At 65.0% G+C, this 11,245-nt stretch overlaps 3 protein-coding genes across 3 annotated transcripts; 1 reads left to right on the top strand and 2 right to left on the bottom strand.

The window, feature by feature from the left end:
• Positions 1-17: 17 nt before the first annotated feature.
• On the bottom strand, positions 18-1,705 carry SELENOM (selenoprotein M). The gene is made up of 5 exons (XM_042887050.1): positions 1,607-1,705; positions 1,484-1,519; positions 1,381-1,415; positions 873-951; positions 18-784 (listed from the first exon to the last, which is right to left on the bottom strand). Exons 1-5 carry the CDS (start codon positions 1,703-1,705, stop codon positions 572-574), a joined length of 462 nt encoding a protein of 153 aa, XP_042742984.1. The 3' UTR covers positions 18-571.
• Positions 1,706-1,931: 226 nt separating this feature from the next.
• On the top strand, positions 1,932-9,021 carry INPP5J (inositol polyphosphate-5-phosphatase J). The gene is made up of 12 exons (XM_042887049.1): positions 1,932-2,605; positions 3,235-3,345; positions 4,767-4,875; positions 5,455-5,571; positions 5,641-5,816; positions 6,127-6,238; positions 6,441-6,550; positions 6,805-6,988; positions 7,156-7,293; positions 7,522-7,614; positions 7,758-7,862; positions 7,983-9,021. The coding sequence occupies exons 1-12, from the start codon at positions 1,932-1,934 to the stop codon at positions 8,604-8,606; spliced, it is 2,553 nt and encodes an 850-aa protein (XP_042742983.1). The 3' UTR covers positions 8,607-9,021.
• A 61-nt stretch (positions 9,022-9,082) lies between these two features.
• Positions 9,083-11,207, bottom strand: PLA2G3 (phospholipase A2 group III). Its single transcript, XM_042887012.1, has 6 exons — positions 10,778-11,207; positions 10,444-10,711; positions 10,208-10,377; positions 10,002-10,131; positions 9,769-9,897; positions 9,083-9,686 (listed from the first exon to the last, which is right to left on the bottom strand). Exons 1-6 carry the CDS (start codon positions 11,205-11,207, stop codon positions 9,500-9,502), a joined length of 1,314 nt encoding a protein of 437 aa, XP_042742946.1. The 3' UTR covers positions 9,083-9,499.
• Positions 11,208-11,245: the final 38 nt, after the last annotated feature.

Genomic DNA, 11,245 nt, shown 5'->3' with positions numbered 1-11,245 from the left:
AAATGACAAGGTGCAGCTGATGGTAGGCAAGGGCTTTACTGTGTGCTTGATAGAGGCAGCCTTGCTGGTGATGTAAAGCCATACCCTCCTGGGAGGCAGCTGTCCCACCTCCAGGACTCAATACATCTGCCCTCAGCACATGGAGCTTTCTGCTGAGAGTTTCATCCTGTCCTGTGCAGGTAGGATACTGCTGTCCAGCACCAGGAGTTGACTGGACCTTGATGCACGGCAAAGGAGCAAAAAGATCTCTCCTTCTCCTTACCAATCATGCCAAAATGTCTGGGCTGCATGGCTCAGGGGGAAGGCAGGGACAGGCACACAGGCTCACTCCGATGTCTGCAGTGCTCAGGAGCCTCCGCTCAAGGCTGGCATCATTCAGGGCACCCTTGGGACAGAGGCTACAGAGCACCAAGCAACAGAGGTAGCAGCAGGGAACATCTCTCTGCTTCCTGCTCACACTCTCACCACCCCGTAGCATGCTCCCCAGCCGTGTGTGAAGAGCTGTGCTAACATCCTCAACCCCACGCTCTAAGGACTGGCTGCAGGGCCTCCCACTGCCTGGCACTGCTCACTACAGGTCTGGGTGGTCCTTCTTGTCCTGTTCAGACAGGGTCTTGCTGTCAGCTGCAGGAGCTCTGCGGGGTATTAGGGTGGGCAGTGGCTTGGCAGGGGCAAACTGGAACTCCTCGGGCACAGGGGCTTCAGGAGTCTCCTTGCGGTAGAAGCCCAGCTCCTGCACCAGCTGGTTGATCTCCTCCCGAGTCATGTCGCTCAGGGGGATTCTCTGCACAGAGACAGGGATCCATAGTAGCTCCATCAGCCGAGGTGCCCTGGAGCCTGCAGCTGTGCTCAGTGCTGTGCAGCCTGCTCACCTCCAGCTCCTCATATCTGAAGCTAAGCAGCACGAGCTCAGGGTCGGCGCCGGGCAGGTGCTTCATCTCCAGGTTATGGCTGGGTGATTTGTTAAGGAGTGGCAGTGCCAGGCAGGACAGTCCCGTCCCCCCATCCTCCTCCCGTCCCATCTCAATTACGCCCTGTTCTGACCCCTGTGCCGTTCTGCTACAAGCTCACATCCCGTCCCGTCCCTTGTCCTCATCCTGGCTCATCCCATCCCCCGTCACATCCCATCCCCATCCCGTCACATCCGTCCTCGTCCCGTTACACCCCGCCCCGCCTTGTCCCATCCAGCCCCCATCATGTCTCCCCCCACCCCACACCACCCCATCCTCGTTCCAACGATTCCCAGCCCCATCCCACCCCGACCCCATCCCTTTCCCACTCCATTCCCACTCCACTCCCATCCCACCTCCCTTCGCCCCTTCCCACCCCAATTTTGCCCCATCCCTGACCCGTTTCCCCCACCCCGTCGCACAGCGATACTACAGCGGGATGTCCTGGTTGACGAAGGCTTTCACCTGCGGGCAGAGCGGCGCGGTTCGCGGCAGACCCGGCTCGGCTCCCCCCGTCCCCGTTTGACACTCACCTCCGGCAGCCGGCTCAGCCGTCACCCGCCGCACGTCTGCGTGCAGACACAGCACAGCCGGTCACCCACAGCCGGTCACCCACAGCCGGTCGCAGCCCGCGCTGCCCCCGGCCCCGCACCCACCTCCACTTTGCCCCTCGCCAAGCCCCGGGGCGGCCGCCGCTCGACTCCCGTCGCCGCCGCCGCCAGCAGCAGCAGCACGGCCAGCACCGCCCGCCGCATCCCGCCACGTCGCGACACACCGCGTTCTGCGCATGCGCGGCGCTGCGCGGGCACGCACCGCGCGCGTGCACGGCCGGCGGCCGCGCGCTCACGGCCGCGCGCAGGTGCAGGTGCTCCGGCTCCGCCCCTCCGCCGTGACGTCGGGAGGGGGGGGCGCTCCGCGCGCCTGGAGGGCGCCGCGCAGGTGGCGGGGGGCGCACGGGGAGAGCGGGGCCGCGCCGGGGGAATGGAGCGGGGCCGGCGGGGCAGCGCGGAGCAGGGCCCGGCCGTCCTGGGCTCGCGGCCCGTCTCCCCGCGCAGCCCCTCGCCCGCTGTCGCCCCCCCCGCGCTGCTCGTCCCTTTCGGCCCCGAGGGCCCGGCCCCGCCGCCCGCCGCGCGGAGGAGCTCCCGACCCGACGCCGCCTTCGAGCCGTTCTCTCCGCGTCCGTCGCCCGATGGAGCGCAGCCTGGCTGCGGGCGGCCCGACGAGCGGGTGTCGGGCCGGGCCGCGCAGCCCCTGGCGCTGGACGTGGGCAGGGCCCGGCCCGAGCCGCTCCCGGTGCCCGCGCTGCTGCCCCTCGGACCGGGCGTCCCGTCGGGCCGCGCCTCGGTGCTGGGCGCGGAGCTCGGCCCTGCGGAGCGCAACGTCCCCGGCAAGCCGCTGCCCAAAGCCGAGTCCAGCGATCACATCTCGGCCTGGGCGGCCCCCCGCGCTGTGGGGCTGCCCAAAGCCGTGTCCAGCGAGTTCCTTTCCGCCGGACGCATCGGGCTGGGCAAGGCGGTGGCTCTCGCCAAGCCGGAGCCCGAGGAGCTGCCCCCGTTCGGGAGGTGCGGGACGTCCCTCAGCCCTACGAGCTCCGGCGGATCCTCTGATGCTCTTCTGGGCTGCGCGGGGACGGCCGTGGAGGACGGAGCGTTCCGGTGAGCTCACGGGGGAGGTCGGGGGACAGCGGGACCCCTTCTGCATCCATGGGGGGAGGACGTGGGGTCTGAGCCTGCGGGGAAGGAGCGGCGGCCGAGTCCTCTGTGCGGGTTGGGGTTGCCCTACTCATCCCCCTGTGATGGCCTTGGGGTGGGAGAGGTTGGGGGCTGAGGGACCCTCGGGACGTGGCGCGGCGTTTGGGGGATGGATGTAGGTGGAATTAGAGGTGACAGCAGCTCTCAAAATGGTGTGGCCCTTCCCTGGCACGTTGCTGAAATTGGCTCCTGTGAGTTGCCACCGGAGCAGCCTGCGGGCTGCTGGCGCCCGCTGCGTAGCGGCGTTAATGTGCTGTGACGGGTGGTGGTGGCTGTGTGCTCTGAAGGACACTGCTGTCACGCGATGCACTGCCCAGCTGCAGGCAGGACGCAGCGGGGGGAGGCCGGAGTCCCTGTGTGTGGGATCAGGGGGATGAGCTCGGCGTGGGGAAGCGGTTATTTGGGGCTGTCCTCCTTTGGCTGAGCTGCTACAGCAAGTTCTGCCCCAGGCAGGCTCCTTGGGAGACTGGGTTGGAGGACAGGGAGCCCTTCTGAGCCCGAGCGTTACCTTGTTCTCCCTTATTCCTCTTAAGCATCACAGTGGTCACCTGGAACGTGGGCACAGCCATGCCCCCCAACGATGTGACGTCGCTGTTGCATCTCAACACGGGCGAGACGAACGATGCAGACATGATCACCATTGGGTAAGAGAGAGAGGTGCAGGCCCCTGCCCTGGAGAGGGCCCTGTTTGAGGGATTTTCCACGTAGTCCTGGGGGGCTCAGAGTGGGAGAGCTGCCTCTCCAACCCGCCCTCAGGCATAGGGAGCAGGGAGGGATGCGCATCGTGAATGAAAAACAGCATCATAAGAGGTGATGGAAAATCAGCTTCTTTTAAAAAATGGGATCACTAAGAGGAGCTGAAACACTCAGGTCACAAATAGCCATGAATCAATCCCTGCACAGCCCATAGCTGGTTTGCCGAGCAGAGCGTGGCCTCAGGAGGTGCCTGGGTCAAATCTGGAGAGGCTTTTAACTCGCCTGCTGGATTCTGCTGGAAGCATTTTCCTCATCTCACCTCTTGTCCGTGGTATGTGAGCCTCAAGGGCGCAGATCTGCTGTTCTCTCACAGCTGGATTGGCTCCATGCCCCTGGCAACACTTAACTGCTGGCAAGGCAGCCCCAAGTTGGTGTGATGAGGCTTTCTTGGCGTGGCCAGCCAGGCAAGCTGAGCCAGAATTTAAGGGAAGACCAGACCCTTAGGGATTGCCATGGAGCATGCAGATCTGTGCCAAGAGCATGGATGTGCTGCCTGTTGTACAGCCTCTGCCCTGGGAGCTCCCTGTGTGCACAGTGGAGGAGCTCTGCCTTAGGCAGGAGGCTGCTGGAGCCCATCTCCTGGTTGGGGCCCCTCAGCCTTGCAGGCAGACCCTACCTGCATGGGTCAGGGCAGGGGTGTTGCTTGGTGTGAAGGACTGGCTGGGACTGTGCTGTGGCCAGGGCATGGTGCCCTGTGCTGGTGAGCTGCCCCAGCCTCCACAGTGCCTCTGCCTGCCCATGTCCTTCCTCTGACCCGTATCTTTGTGCCCGGGGCACTCAATATTTTCGGGCAAGGCATTTCCTGATTCTGCTGTTCTCTGGGGATGCTCTCCTTCCCTCTGTTCTCTAATTGCTGAGTGGGGAGGAGCACTGTTAACCTTCTGTCGCTGCTGCTGTGAGCTCGGTGGCTAGGATGCATCCGGACGCCCTGTGCTGAAGTACTGGTGGGACCTGGCTTCTCTGCAGACTTCCATGCAACTGACATGTCCTGTAAGCCCCTCTTGCACCTAGAGATAGACTTTAGACTGCTGCCCAGCCTTGTGCAGCTGAACTGCTCCTGCTTAGAGGGCCGAAGCATTGCAGCTTCATTGCCTCTTGTGCCTCTTGCTACCCAGCATCGCTAGCACGAGGATGTAGCTGGTTTGTGCTCTAAATCCAGGGTCCTCCCTTGGAATGCCCTTGCAGCTCTGTCCTTGGGTGCCTCGCCCAAGGAGCTCTCCCTGGCTGGGATGCAGGTGCCTTCCTGTTGTTGCTGAGGGATCCGTCTGGGATCAGACAGGCTCTGCAAAGCACTTTGTCCTTCTCCCAGGCTGCAGGAGGTGAACTCCAAGATAAACAAACGCCTGAAGGACGCCCTGTTCACAGATCAGTGGAGCGAGCTCTTCATGGATGTCCTGAGCCCCTTCCACTTTGTGTTGGTAAGGCAGTCCCAAAGGGGCTGGACAGCCGGTGTCCCCTCTGTGCCTGCCAGCCAAGCAGGGGGGCACGGGGAGGGTGGCAGGGCAGAGAGGGGTGGAGGGTGTGCAGGAGAGGACCTGGCTAGAGAGATGCCATGCAGCCCTCTGAGCAGCATGTGGAAGCTGAGCTGAAGGTGAATGGGGCATTTTTGCAGTATGCTGCCTGGCTTCTGCCGCTCTACTTGCTTCTCTGGTTGCTTTTGGCTTCCCTTGTGGTACTCTGGGAACACACCTTGTTGCCCACTGTGTTGCACCAGGGTGAGGAGAGGATCCAGCCTGTGCTTCTGACAGCAGCCTGCAGATCCCAGGGCAAGGCTCAGCTCCCCAGACAGCCAGTGACAGAGTACATAAGTCCTAGCATTGCTGGGCTCATCTCAGTCAGTGGTCGGAATCCAGGCGAGCTCTGGATCTCTGAGCTAAATGTGCTGCTTAGCCACCTGTAAGATGGGCATGAAGGTGCTGCTCTGGCCTGGAACTGTCCCTGCCTTTATGGGCTGTGCTGTGGCTGTCATCCTGCTACAAGCACTGCTCCTGTTCCAGGTCAGCACAGTGCGGATGCAAGGTGTGATCCTGCTGGTGTTTGCCAAGTACTACCACCTCCCCTTCCTGCAGGACATCCAGACAGACTGCACTAGGACAGGGCTGGGCGGCTACTGGGTGAGTGTGGTCCGGGGGGGGGTGGAGAGGGCTGCCTTCCTCGGGTCTCACGGCACCCAATTGCGGCAGGGCAACAAAGGAGGGGTGAGCGTCCGTCTGTCCATCTTCGGGCACATGGTGTGCTTCCTCAACTGCCACCTGCCGGCACACCTGGAGAAGGCGGAGCAGCGCAAGGAGGACTTTGCCACCATACTGCACATGCAGCAGTTTGAGGGAAGGGCAGCCAGTGGCATCCTGGACCATGAGTGAGTACCTCGCTGTTTTGCCTACTGCTCTGTGCCGATGCTGGAGGACCAGCCCTGTGCCTGCAGAGGGGGTTGGGTCTGGCATCTGAATCCGAGCGCAGCTTGGAGGTGGGGTCTGGATGGCAGAGCTGCGGAGTTGTCCCTTGGTCCAGTGAGGTGCAGTTCAAAAGGTGTTAAAAGGAGCCCTTGTTTGCTCTTGGGGCGCAGCCAGGCCTGCTGCAGTTCCTGGCACCCTCAAGGGTTGGGACTGGTTCCTACCCTGCTGGTGCTGATGCCTGCGCCCTGCTGCTCACTGCCCTCCCGCCTGCAGCCTCGTCTTCTGGTTTGGGGACCTCAATTTCCGCATTGAGAGCCTTGACATCCGCTTCGTCAAATATGCCATTGACAGCAACATCCTGAGCCAGCTCTGGGAGAAGGACCAGGTGAGTGGGCTGGGTTCACTGCCAGCTGTGTTCTTGGGCTTGGCACCAAGGGCACAGGCTCTTCCAGCTCATGGAGGAGCGGCAGGCAGTGTTCCCTCAGGGTGTTTTCCATCGGAGCTGTGCACATCAGCAGTTCCTTCCTGGGAGCTTCTTTCTTGGGAAGAGCTGGGGCCATGGAGCCTTGCTGCTCTCCTGCCCACAGCTAAACATTGCCAAAAGCACCTGGCCTGTCCTGAGTGGCTTTCAGGAGGGACCCCTCAACTTCCCCCCCACGTTCAAGTTTGATGTGGGCACCAACAAGTACGACAGCAGGTAGGACAGCGGGGTGCATGCTGGGGGTGGGTGGCACGGCTGAGGTTCGTGGGGGTCTCAGAGGGAAGCTTGTGGGCTGGGACACAGCCATTGTGCTGGTGCCAGTGCAGGTCTGTCCCTGCAGCTGCACTGAGCTGTGCGCCGAGACGAGCCGCATCCCCTGCCTGCGTGCTCCATAGTGCCAGGGGGAGGCAGGTTGGGGTGGAGCCCACTGCCCCCCTGCCAGGCAAGAGATGCCCCTCTGTGCCCTGCAGTGCCAAGAAGCGAAAACCCGCCTGGACTGACCGCATCCTTTGGAAGATCAAATCTCCCAGCTCCGGGGTGGGCGGGCGCCGGCCCAGCCGGGGTGTGCTGTCGGTGAGCCAGCTCTGCTACTGCAGCCACATGGAGTACATGGTCAGCGACCACAAGCCTGTAGCTGCCATCTTTGCTGTGCAGGTGAGCAGCTGCCAGGGCTGCTGGCCACAGCCGTGCTGGGTGAATGTGTGCCCTGTGTGTGGCTTTCTTACTTTGCCGGGCAGGACTGCTGTCTCACCACCATGGCTGGGGGTAGTGGGGGTGCTGCTCCCACCTGCTCTTACCCACCATCTGCACGTCTCTGCCAGTTTGCTTCCAAGGCAGATAAGCCCCCGGTGGAGATCTTTGTGGCTGATGAGTGGATCAGGCCTGAGCAAGCAGTTGTCAAGTACAAGATGGCTGCTGGCTTTCACCGGAGCTCCTGGGACTGGATTGGCCTCTACCGGGTAGGGGCTGGGGTCCTTGGCAGTGTGATGTGATCCCCTCTGTAGCTGCCCCCTCCCACAGGTGCTGATGAACGGCCTGAGTGTGGGCTCTCCCATTCTGGGAAGGCCACGTTGGGCTGTGAATCCAGCACTTCTCTTTCTCCCACTCTGTGGGCTCCATATGGCCCGAAGCTATTGCTGGAGCTGAGAGAAGAGCAAAAGCACCAGCTCACCTCCTTTCTTCCACAGGTGGGTTTTCGGCATCCTAAAGACTATGTGTCCTACGTTTGGGCCAGGAGCGATGATGGAGAGCGCTGCGTAGAGAAGCAGCTGTGTGCACAGGTGAGCAACTCTGGGAGTCAGGGCCACGGGGTGAGGCAGCAGCAGCCTCTGAACCTTTGGATGGCACCAAGCAGGGTGCAGGCCCACGTATGGGTGGCTGGGGGGTGCAGCCCTGTGCTCAGCCTGATGCCCATCTGCTGCAGGTGATGTTTTCAGAGGAAGCGCTGCCCAAGGGGAAGGGAGAGTACATCCTCGGGTACTACAGCAACACCTCCAGCAGCATCGTGGGTGTGACAGAGCCATTCCAGGTCAGCAATGCCTCGAGGTGAAGGGTGGCGGGAGGGAGGTTTCAGCAGGGCAGGGCGTCCTGCTGCAGTGCCCCGCAGCCCCCTGTGTGGGGCAGGGCCCAATGCTGATGTGTGGTGCAGATCTCCCTGCCTAGATCCGAGGAGGGCAGCAGCCCTACGGACAGCTCGGGCAGCAGCTCAGAGGAGGAGGATGACAGCACTCTTGTCTTGCTGGCCCCCAAATCCCGCAGCCCCAGCCCAGGCAAGATGAAGCGGCACCGGAGCCGCAGCCCCAGCCTGGCCAAGTTCCAGGGTCTCATCCTGCGCCCATCGAGCCGTGACCGGGGCACCAGCCGGAGCCCCTCACCCCAGAGCCGCCGTGGCCTCACCGGGGACATCCCTGCCATCCACCTGCCCCAGACAGAGCTGGGACGCCGTGGATCCAAAGCCAAGGAATCGGGGCAGGTGGCCAACAGCCAGGAGGGCGGCCCAGGTTCCTTCTACCAGACTGTGCGGGAGCCGTGCGTTGCCCGGCGTGCTGCTGCTGACAACCCTCTGGCCAGGGCTGACCCCAGGAACCTGGGCCTGCTGCCTGCGCTCCGCCTGGAAACCATTGACCAAGCCATGGGCCGACGGAGGGAGAGTGCGGACCAGGGCTACCCCTGCCGCAGGATGAGCCCCACCAGCCCTCCTTGCAGCACTTCCCCAAAGGAAGGGGGCAGTCCCCGGGAGCTGGATGGTTACAGCTGTACCATGGGGCGCTGAGGCTGCGCCCCCTCCCTCCGTAGCGCGCTTGCTGTGTGCTTTCCTGTGCCACGTCCCTGCTGTGAGCCATCCCCCCTCCCTTATTTATTGCAGTGAATCACCCCTGCACCCCCGCTGCCTGCCTGCCCTGCTCCTCCCGGGGCTACAAAGGAGGCACAGGGGAGGGAGTGGTGGTGAGGGAACCCCTCGTGTGTGTCAGAACTGCGGGACGCTCAGTCCTAGGGCAGGTGAGTGGCCTGGGGGTGCTGGGGGCCAGGGATGGCGCTGCAAATGAGGATGTTTGCCCCCTCCTCCTGGCGCACAGCACTGCTGCGGGCACCCTGCAGATGGGAGCTTGCTTCTTTCCTGCCCTTACTACTGTGCCTCGGGCTTGGACATAGTGTGAGCAACAAAATAAAGCATCCCGCCTGCCCCAGCTGCACTGTGCTTATTGCAGGGTGGGGGCTGTGGGGAATGCAGGACCCCAGCACCGTGCACCGTGTCACTCTGCCCTTTATTTGCCTTGTGCCACACGCAGGCACTGACCCTTCCGAGGCACGGCACTGTGCTCTCACCTCTAGAGCTCGGGGTGGAACCTGACTCGCCCCAACCCCCCTGCTGCAGGGGCAAAACCGGGGCTGGGGGTCCTGGCACCGTCCTGCCCGGGGCTCCCATGCCCGCAGCATCCTTCAGGGGCGGTCGCTTTTTCCTGCCCCCTCTCCTTTCCCTTTGCTGTGGTGGCAGCCGCGGCTCCTAGGGATGGCAGCTGAGCCTCCTCCACCCCTTTCCTGCCCCACGCAGTCACGCCAGCAGCCACTCTCGGTGCCATCCTTTCTCTCAAGGACCCGACATTGAGCAGCTCCGCCCCGCAGCGCAGCTCCTCCCCACGCACGGTACAGCCCATCCGCTGGGGCTCAGCGGGGCGCGGGGTGCTGCGGGGCTCCCATCCCCTGCTCCAGGGCCACCCGCCGGCACCGTTCGTACAGAGCATCACCGCCGCTCTCCTGCTCGTTCCACTCCCGACGTTCAGCACCGCGGCGCCGCAGCGTGGTCCTCAGATGCCGTGCGGGTACCAGCACGGCCCGGACCGCGGCGTCACAGCTGCTGGAGGAACAGAACAGAGAGCGTTGCGGCGAACCAAGCACCGTCAGCCCCGGCCCATCCCCGTTCCCTCCGCACTCACCCGCTCCGGCGCTCCGCTCCGCACTCGGCCTGCGGTTCCAACACGAAGCAGCGCGCGGCGATGCGCTCCGCCAGGAGCGGCGGCTCCGCGCCCCCGGGGCCCTTCGCCCTGCGCAGGGACCTCACCATTCTGCGGGGACAGCGGGGCAGCTCTCAGCACCCCGCCCGTCCCCCCTCTCCAGCCTCGCTCTGGGCGATGACGGACGGACGGAAAGGCCGCCGCACGGCACACACCTGCGGGTGCAGTTGCAGTGGAAGAGCGTCCGCGTACCGCCGTTCCGCAGCCCGTACTTCGTCTCGCGGGGCGCGATGCGGTGCTCGCAGCGATCCAGGTGCCGATAGGCTCTGCACAGCCTCCCCAGCCCTGGCGGCAGAGAGCGGCGATCAGACCGAAGCTCTCGGCCCGGGGACGCCCTCTCCGGTCCCCATCCGGCGCTCACCCCTCCGTCTTCCCGCAGCGCTCCCCGGGCCGGTCTCACACCGCTCCGCCTCTCCGACGGCGCCGGGCTGCTCGTCGCACGCGGAGTTCCCGACGGCCGCAGCGGCCGCGGTGCCGTAGGGGCTCTGCCGCACCATCGTGGCCACCGGCACCACCGCGTACCGCTCGCAGCTGAGGGCGCCGCATCAGGAGCCGCCCGACGGCCGCAGCCCGCGGCTCCCGCGGCCCCGCACTCACCCGCCCCACCAGTGCCAGCGCACGCACTGCTCGGCGCTCCGCAGCACGAAGCACGGCACCTCCAGGAGGTCGAAGAAGGTGACTCCGATGAGGTCGGAGACGGTGTCGTTGAGGGCCCGCAGGCAGCGGCGGAACGCGGCGTCGCAGTCGCAGTGGCTGACGGTGTGCGGGCGGTAGTTGCGGATGCCGAAGCCGAACTGCAGCGCCTCGATCTGCGTCCCGCACCGATCGTGCTCCCGGCAGCAGCGGTCGGGGCCGCGGAACAGACCTGCGGGCGGCGACGTTCAGTGCCCGCCCCGCCACGCGCGGCCCCGCGCGGCGCCCCGGCCCGTACCCAGCTCGGAGGAGTTCCCGGCCGAATCCCCGGCCCCGCACCACAGCGTCCCCGGCACAGTCCAACCCCTCCTCCGCCTGCGGTTCCCGCGGTGCTGCGATGGCTCGGCGCACGCCGCCCGCCGCCTCCACAGCGCGGCCACGTCCCGGCGCAGCGCGGGCGCGGGAGCGGCGGACGGGCGGCGGGCGCAGGCGGCGAGGAAAGCGCGGATCTCGCGGGGGTCCCGCCGCGCCCAGCAGCCCCGCAGCTTTCCGCGCCCGCCCCACGCGCCCTCCACCAACGCGGGCGGCCCCGGCCCTGCGCTCAGGAAGGCCGCGTAGCGCTCGCCGCCCGCCGCCACCCGCCGCGCGCACACCGCTCCGCCGGGCCAGGCGCGCGCGCACGCGGCGGCCAGTAGCGCCGCTCCCGCCAGCACCGCGCGCGCCCACATCCCGCGCGCGCCCCCCGTCACCGCCGCCGTCTTTAAGC

This window comes from Lagopus leucura, unplaced genomic scaffold (genome assembly GCF_019238085.1).
Source record: "Lagopus leucura isolate 7727_CA_CO unplaced genomic scaffold, USGS_WTPT01 Super-Scaffold_100071, whole genome shotgun sequence".
NCBI classification, from domain to species: Eukaryota; Metazoa; Chordata; class Aves; order Galliformes; family Phasianidae; genus Lagopus; species Lagopus leucura.
The sequence above is the reverse complement of the archived record's forward strand: the minus strand, read 5'-3'. Positions and strand labels throughout refer to the sequence as shown.

Coding starts and splice junctions, on each gene's coding strand:
- INPP5J (XM_042887049.1), top strand. CDS start 1,932: ATGGAGCGGGGCCGGCGGGGCAGCGCGGAGCAGGGCCCGGCCGTCCTG. Junction 5,817..6,126: donor AGTGGCATCCTGGACCATGA/GTGAGTACCTCG, acceptor TCCCGCCTGCAG/CCTCGTCTTCTGGTTTGGGG. Junction 6,239..6,440: donor AGCTCTGGGAGAAGGACCAG/GTGAGTGGGCTG, acceptor TCCTGCCCACAG/CTAAACATTGCCAAAAGCAC.
- PLA2G3 (XM_042887012.1), bottom strand. CDS start 11,207: ATGTGGGCGCGCGCGGTGCTGGCGGGAGCGGCGCTACTGGCCGCCGCG. Junction 10,378..10,443: donor CGCTGGCACTGGTGGGGCGG/GTGAGTGCGGGG, acceptor CGGCGCCCTCAG/CTGCGAGCGGTACGCGGTGG. Junction 9,898..10,001: donor CACTGCAACTGCACCCGCAG/GTGTGTGCCGTG, acceptor CTGTCCCCGCAG/AATGGTGAGGTCCCTGCGCA.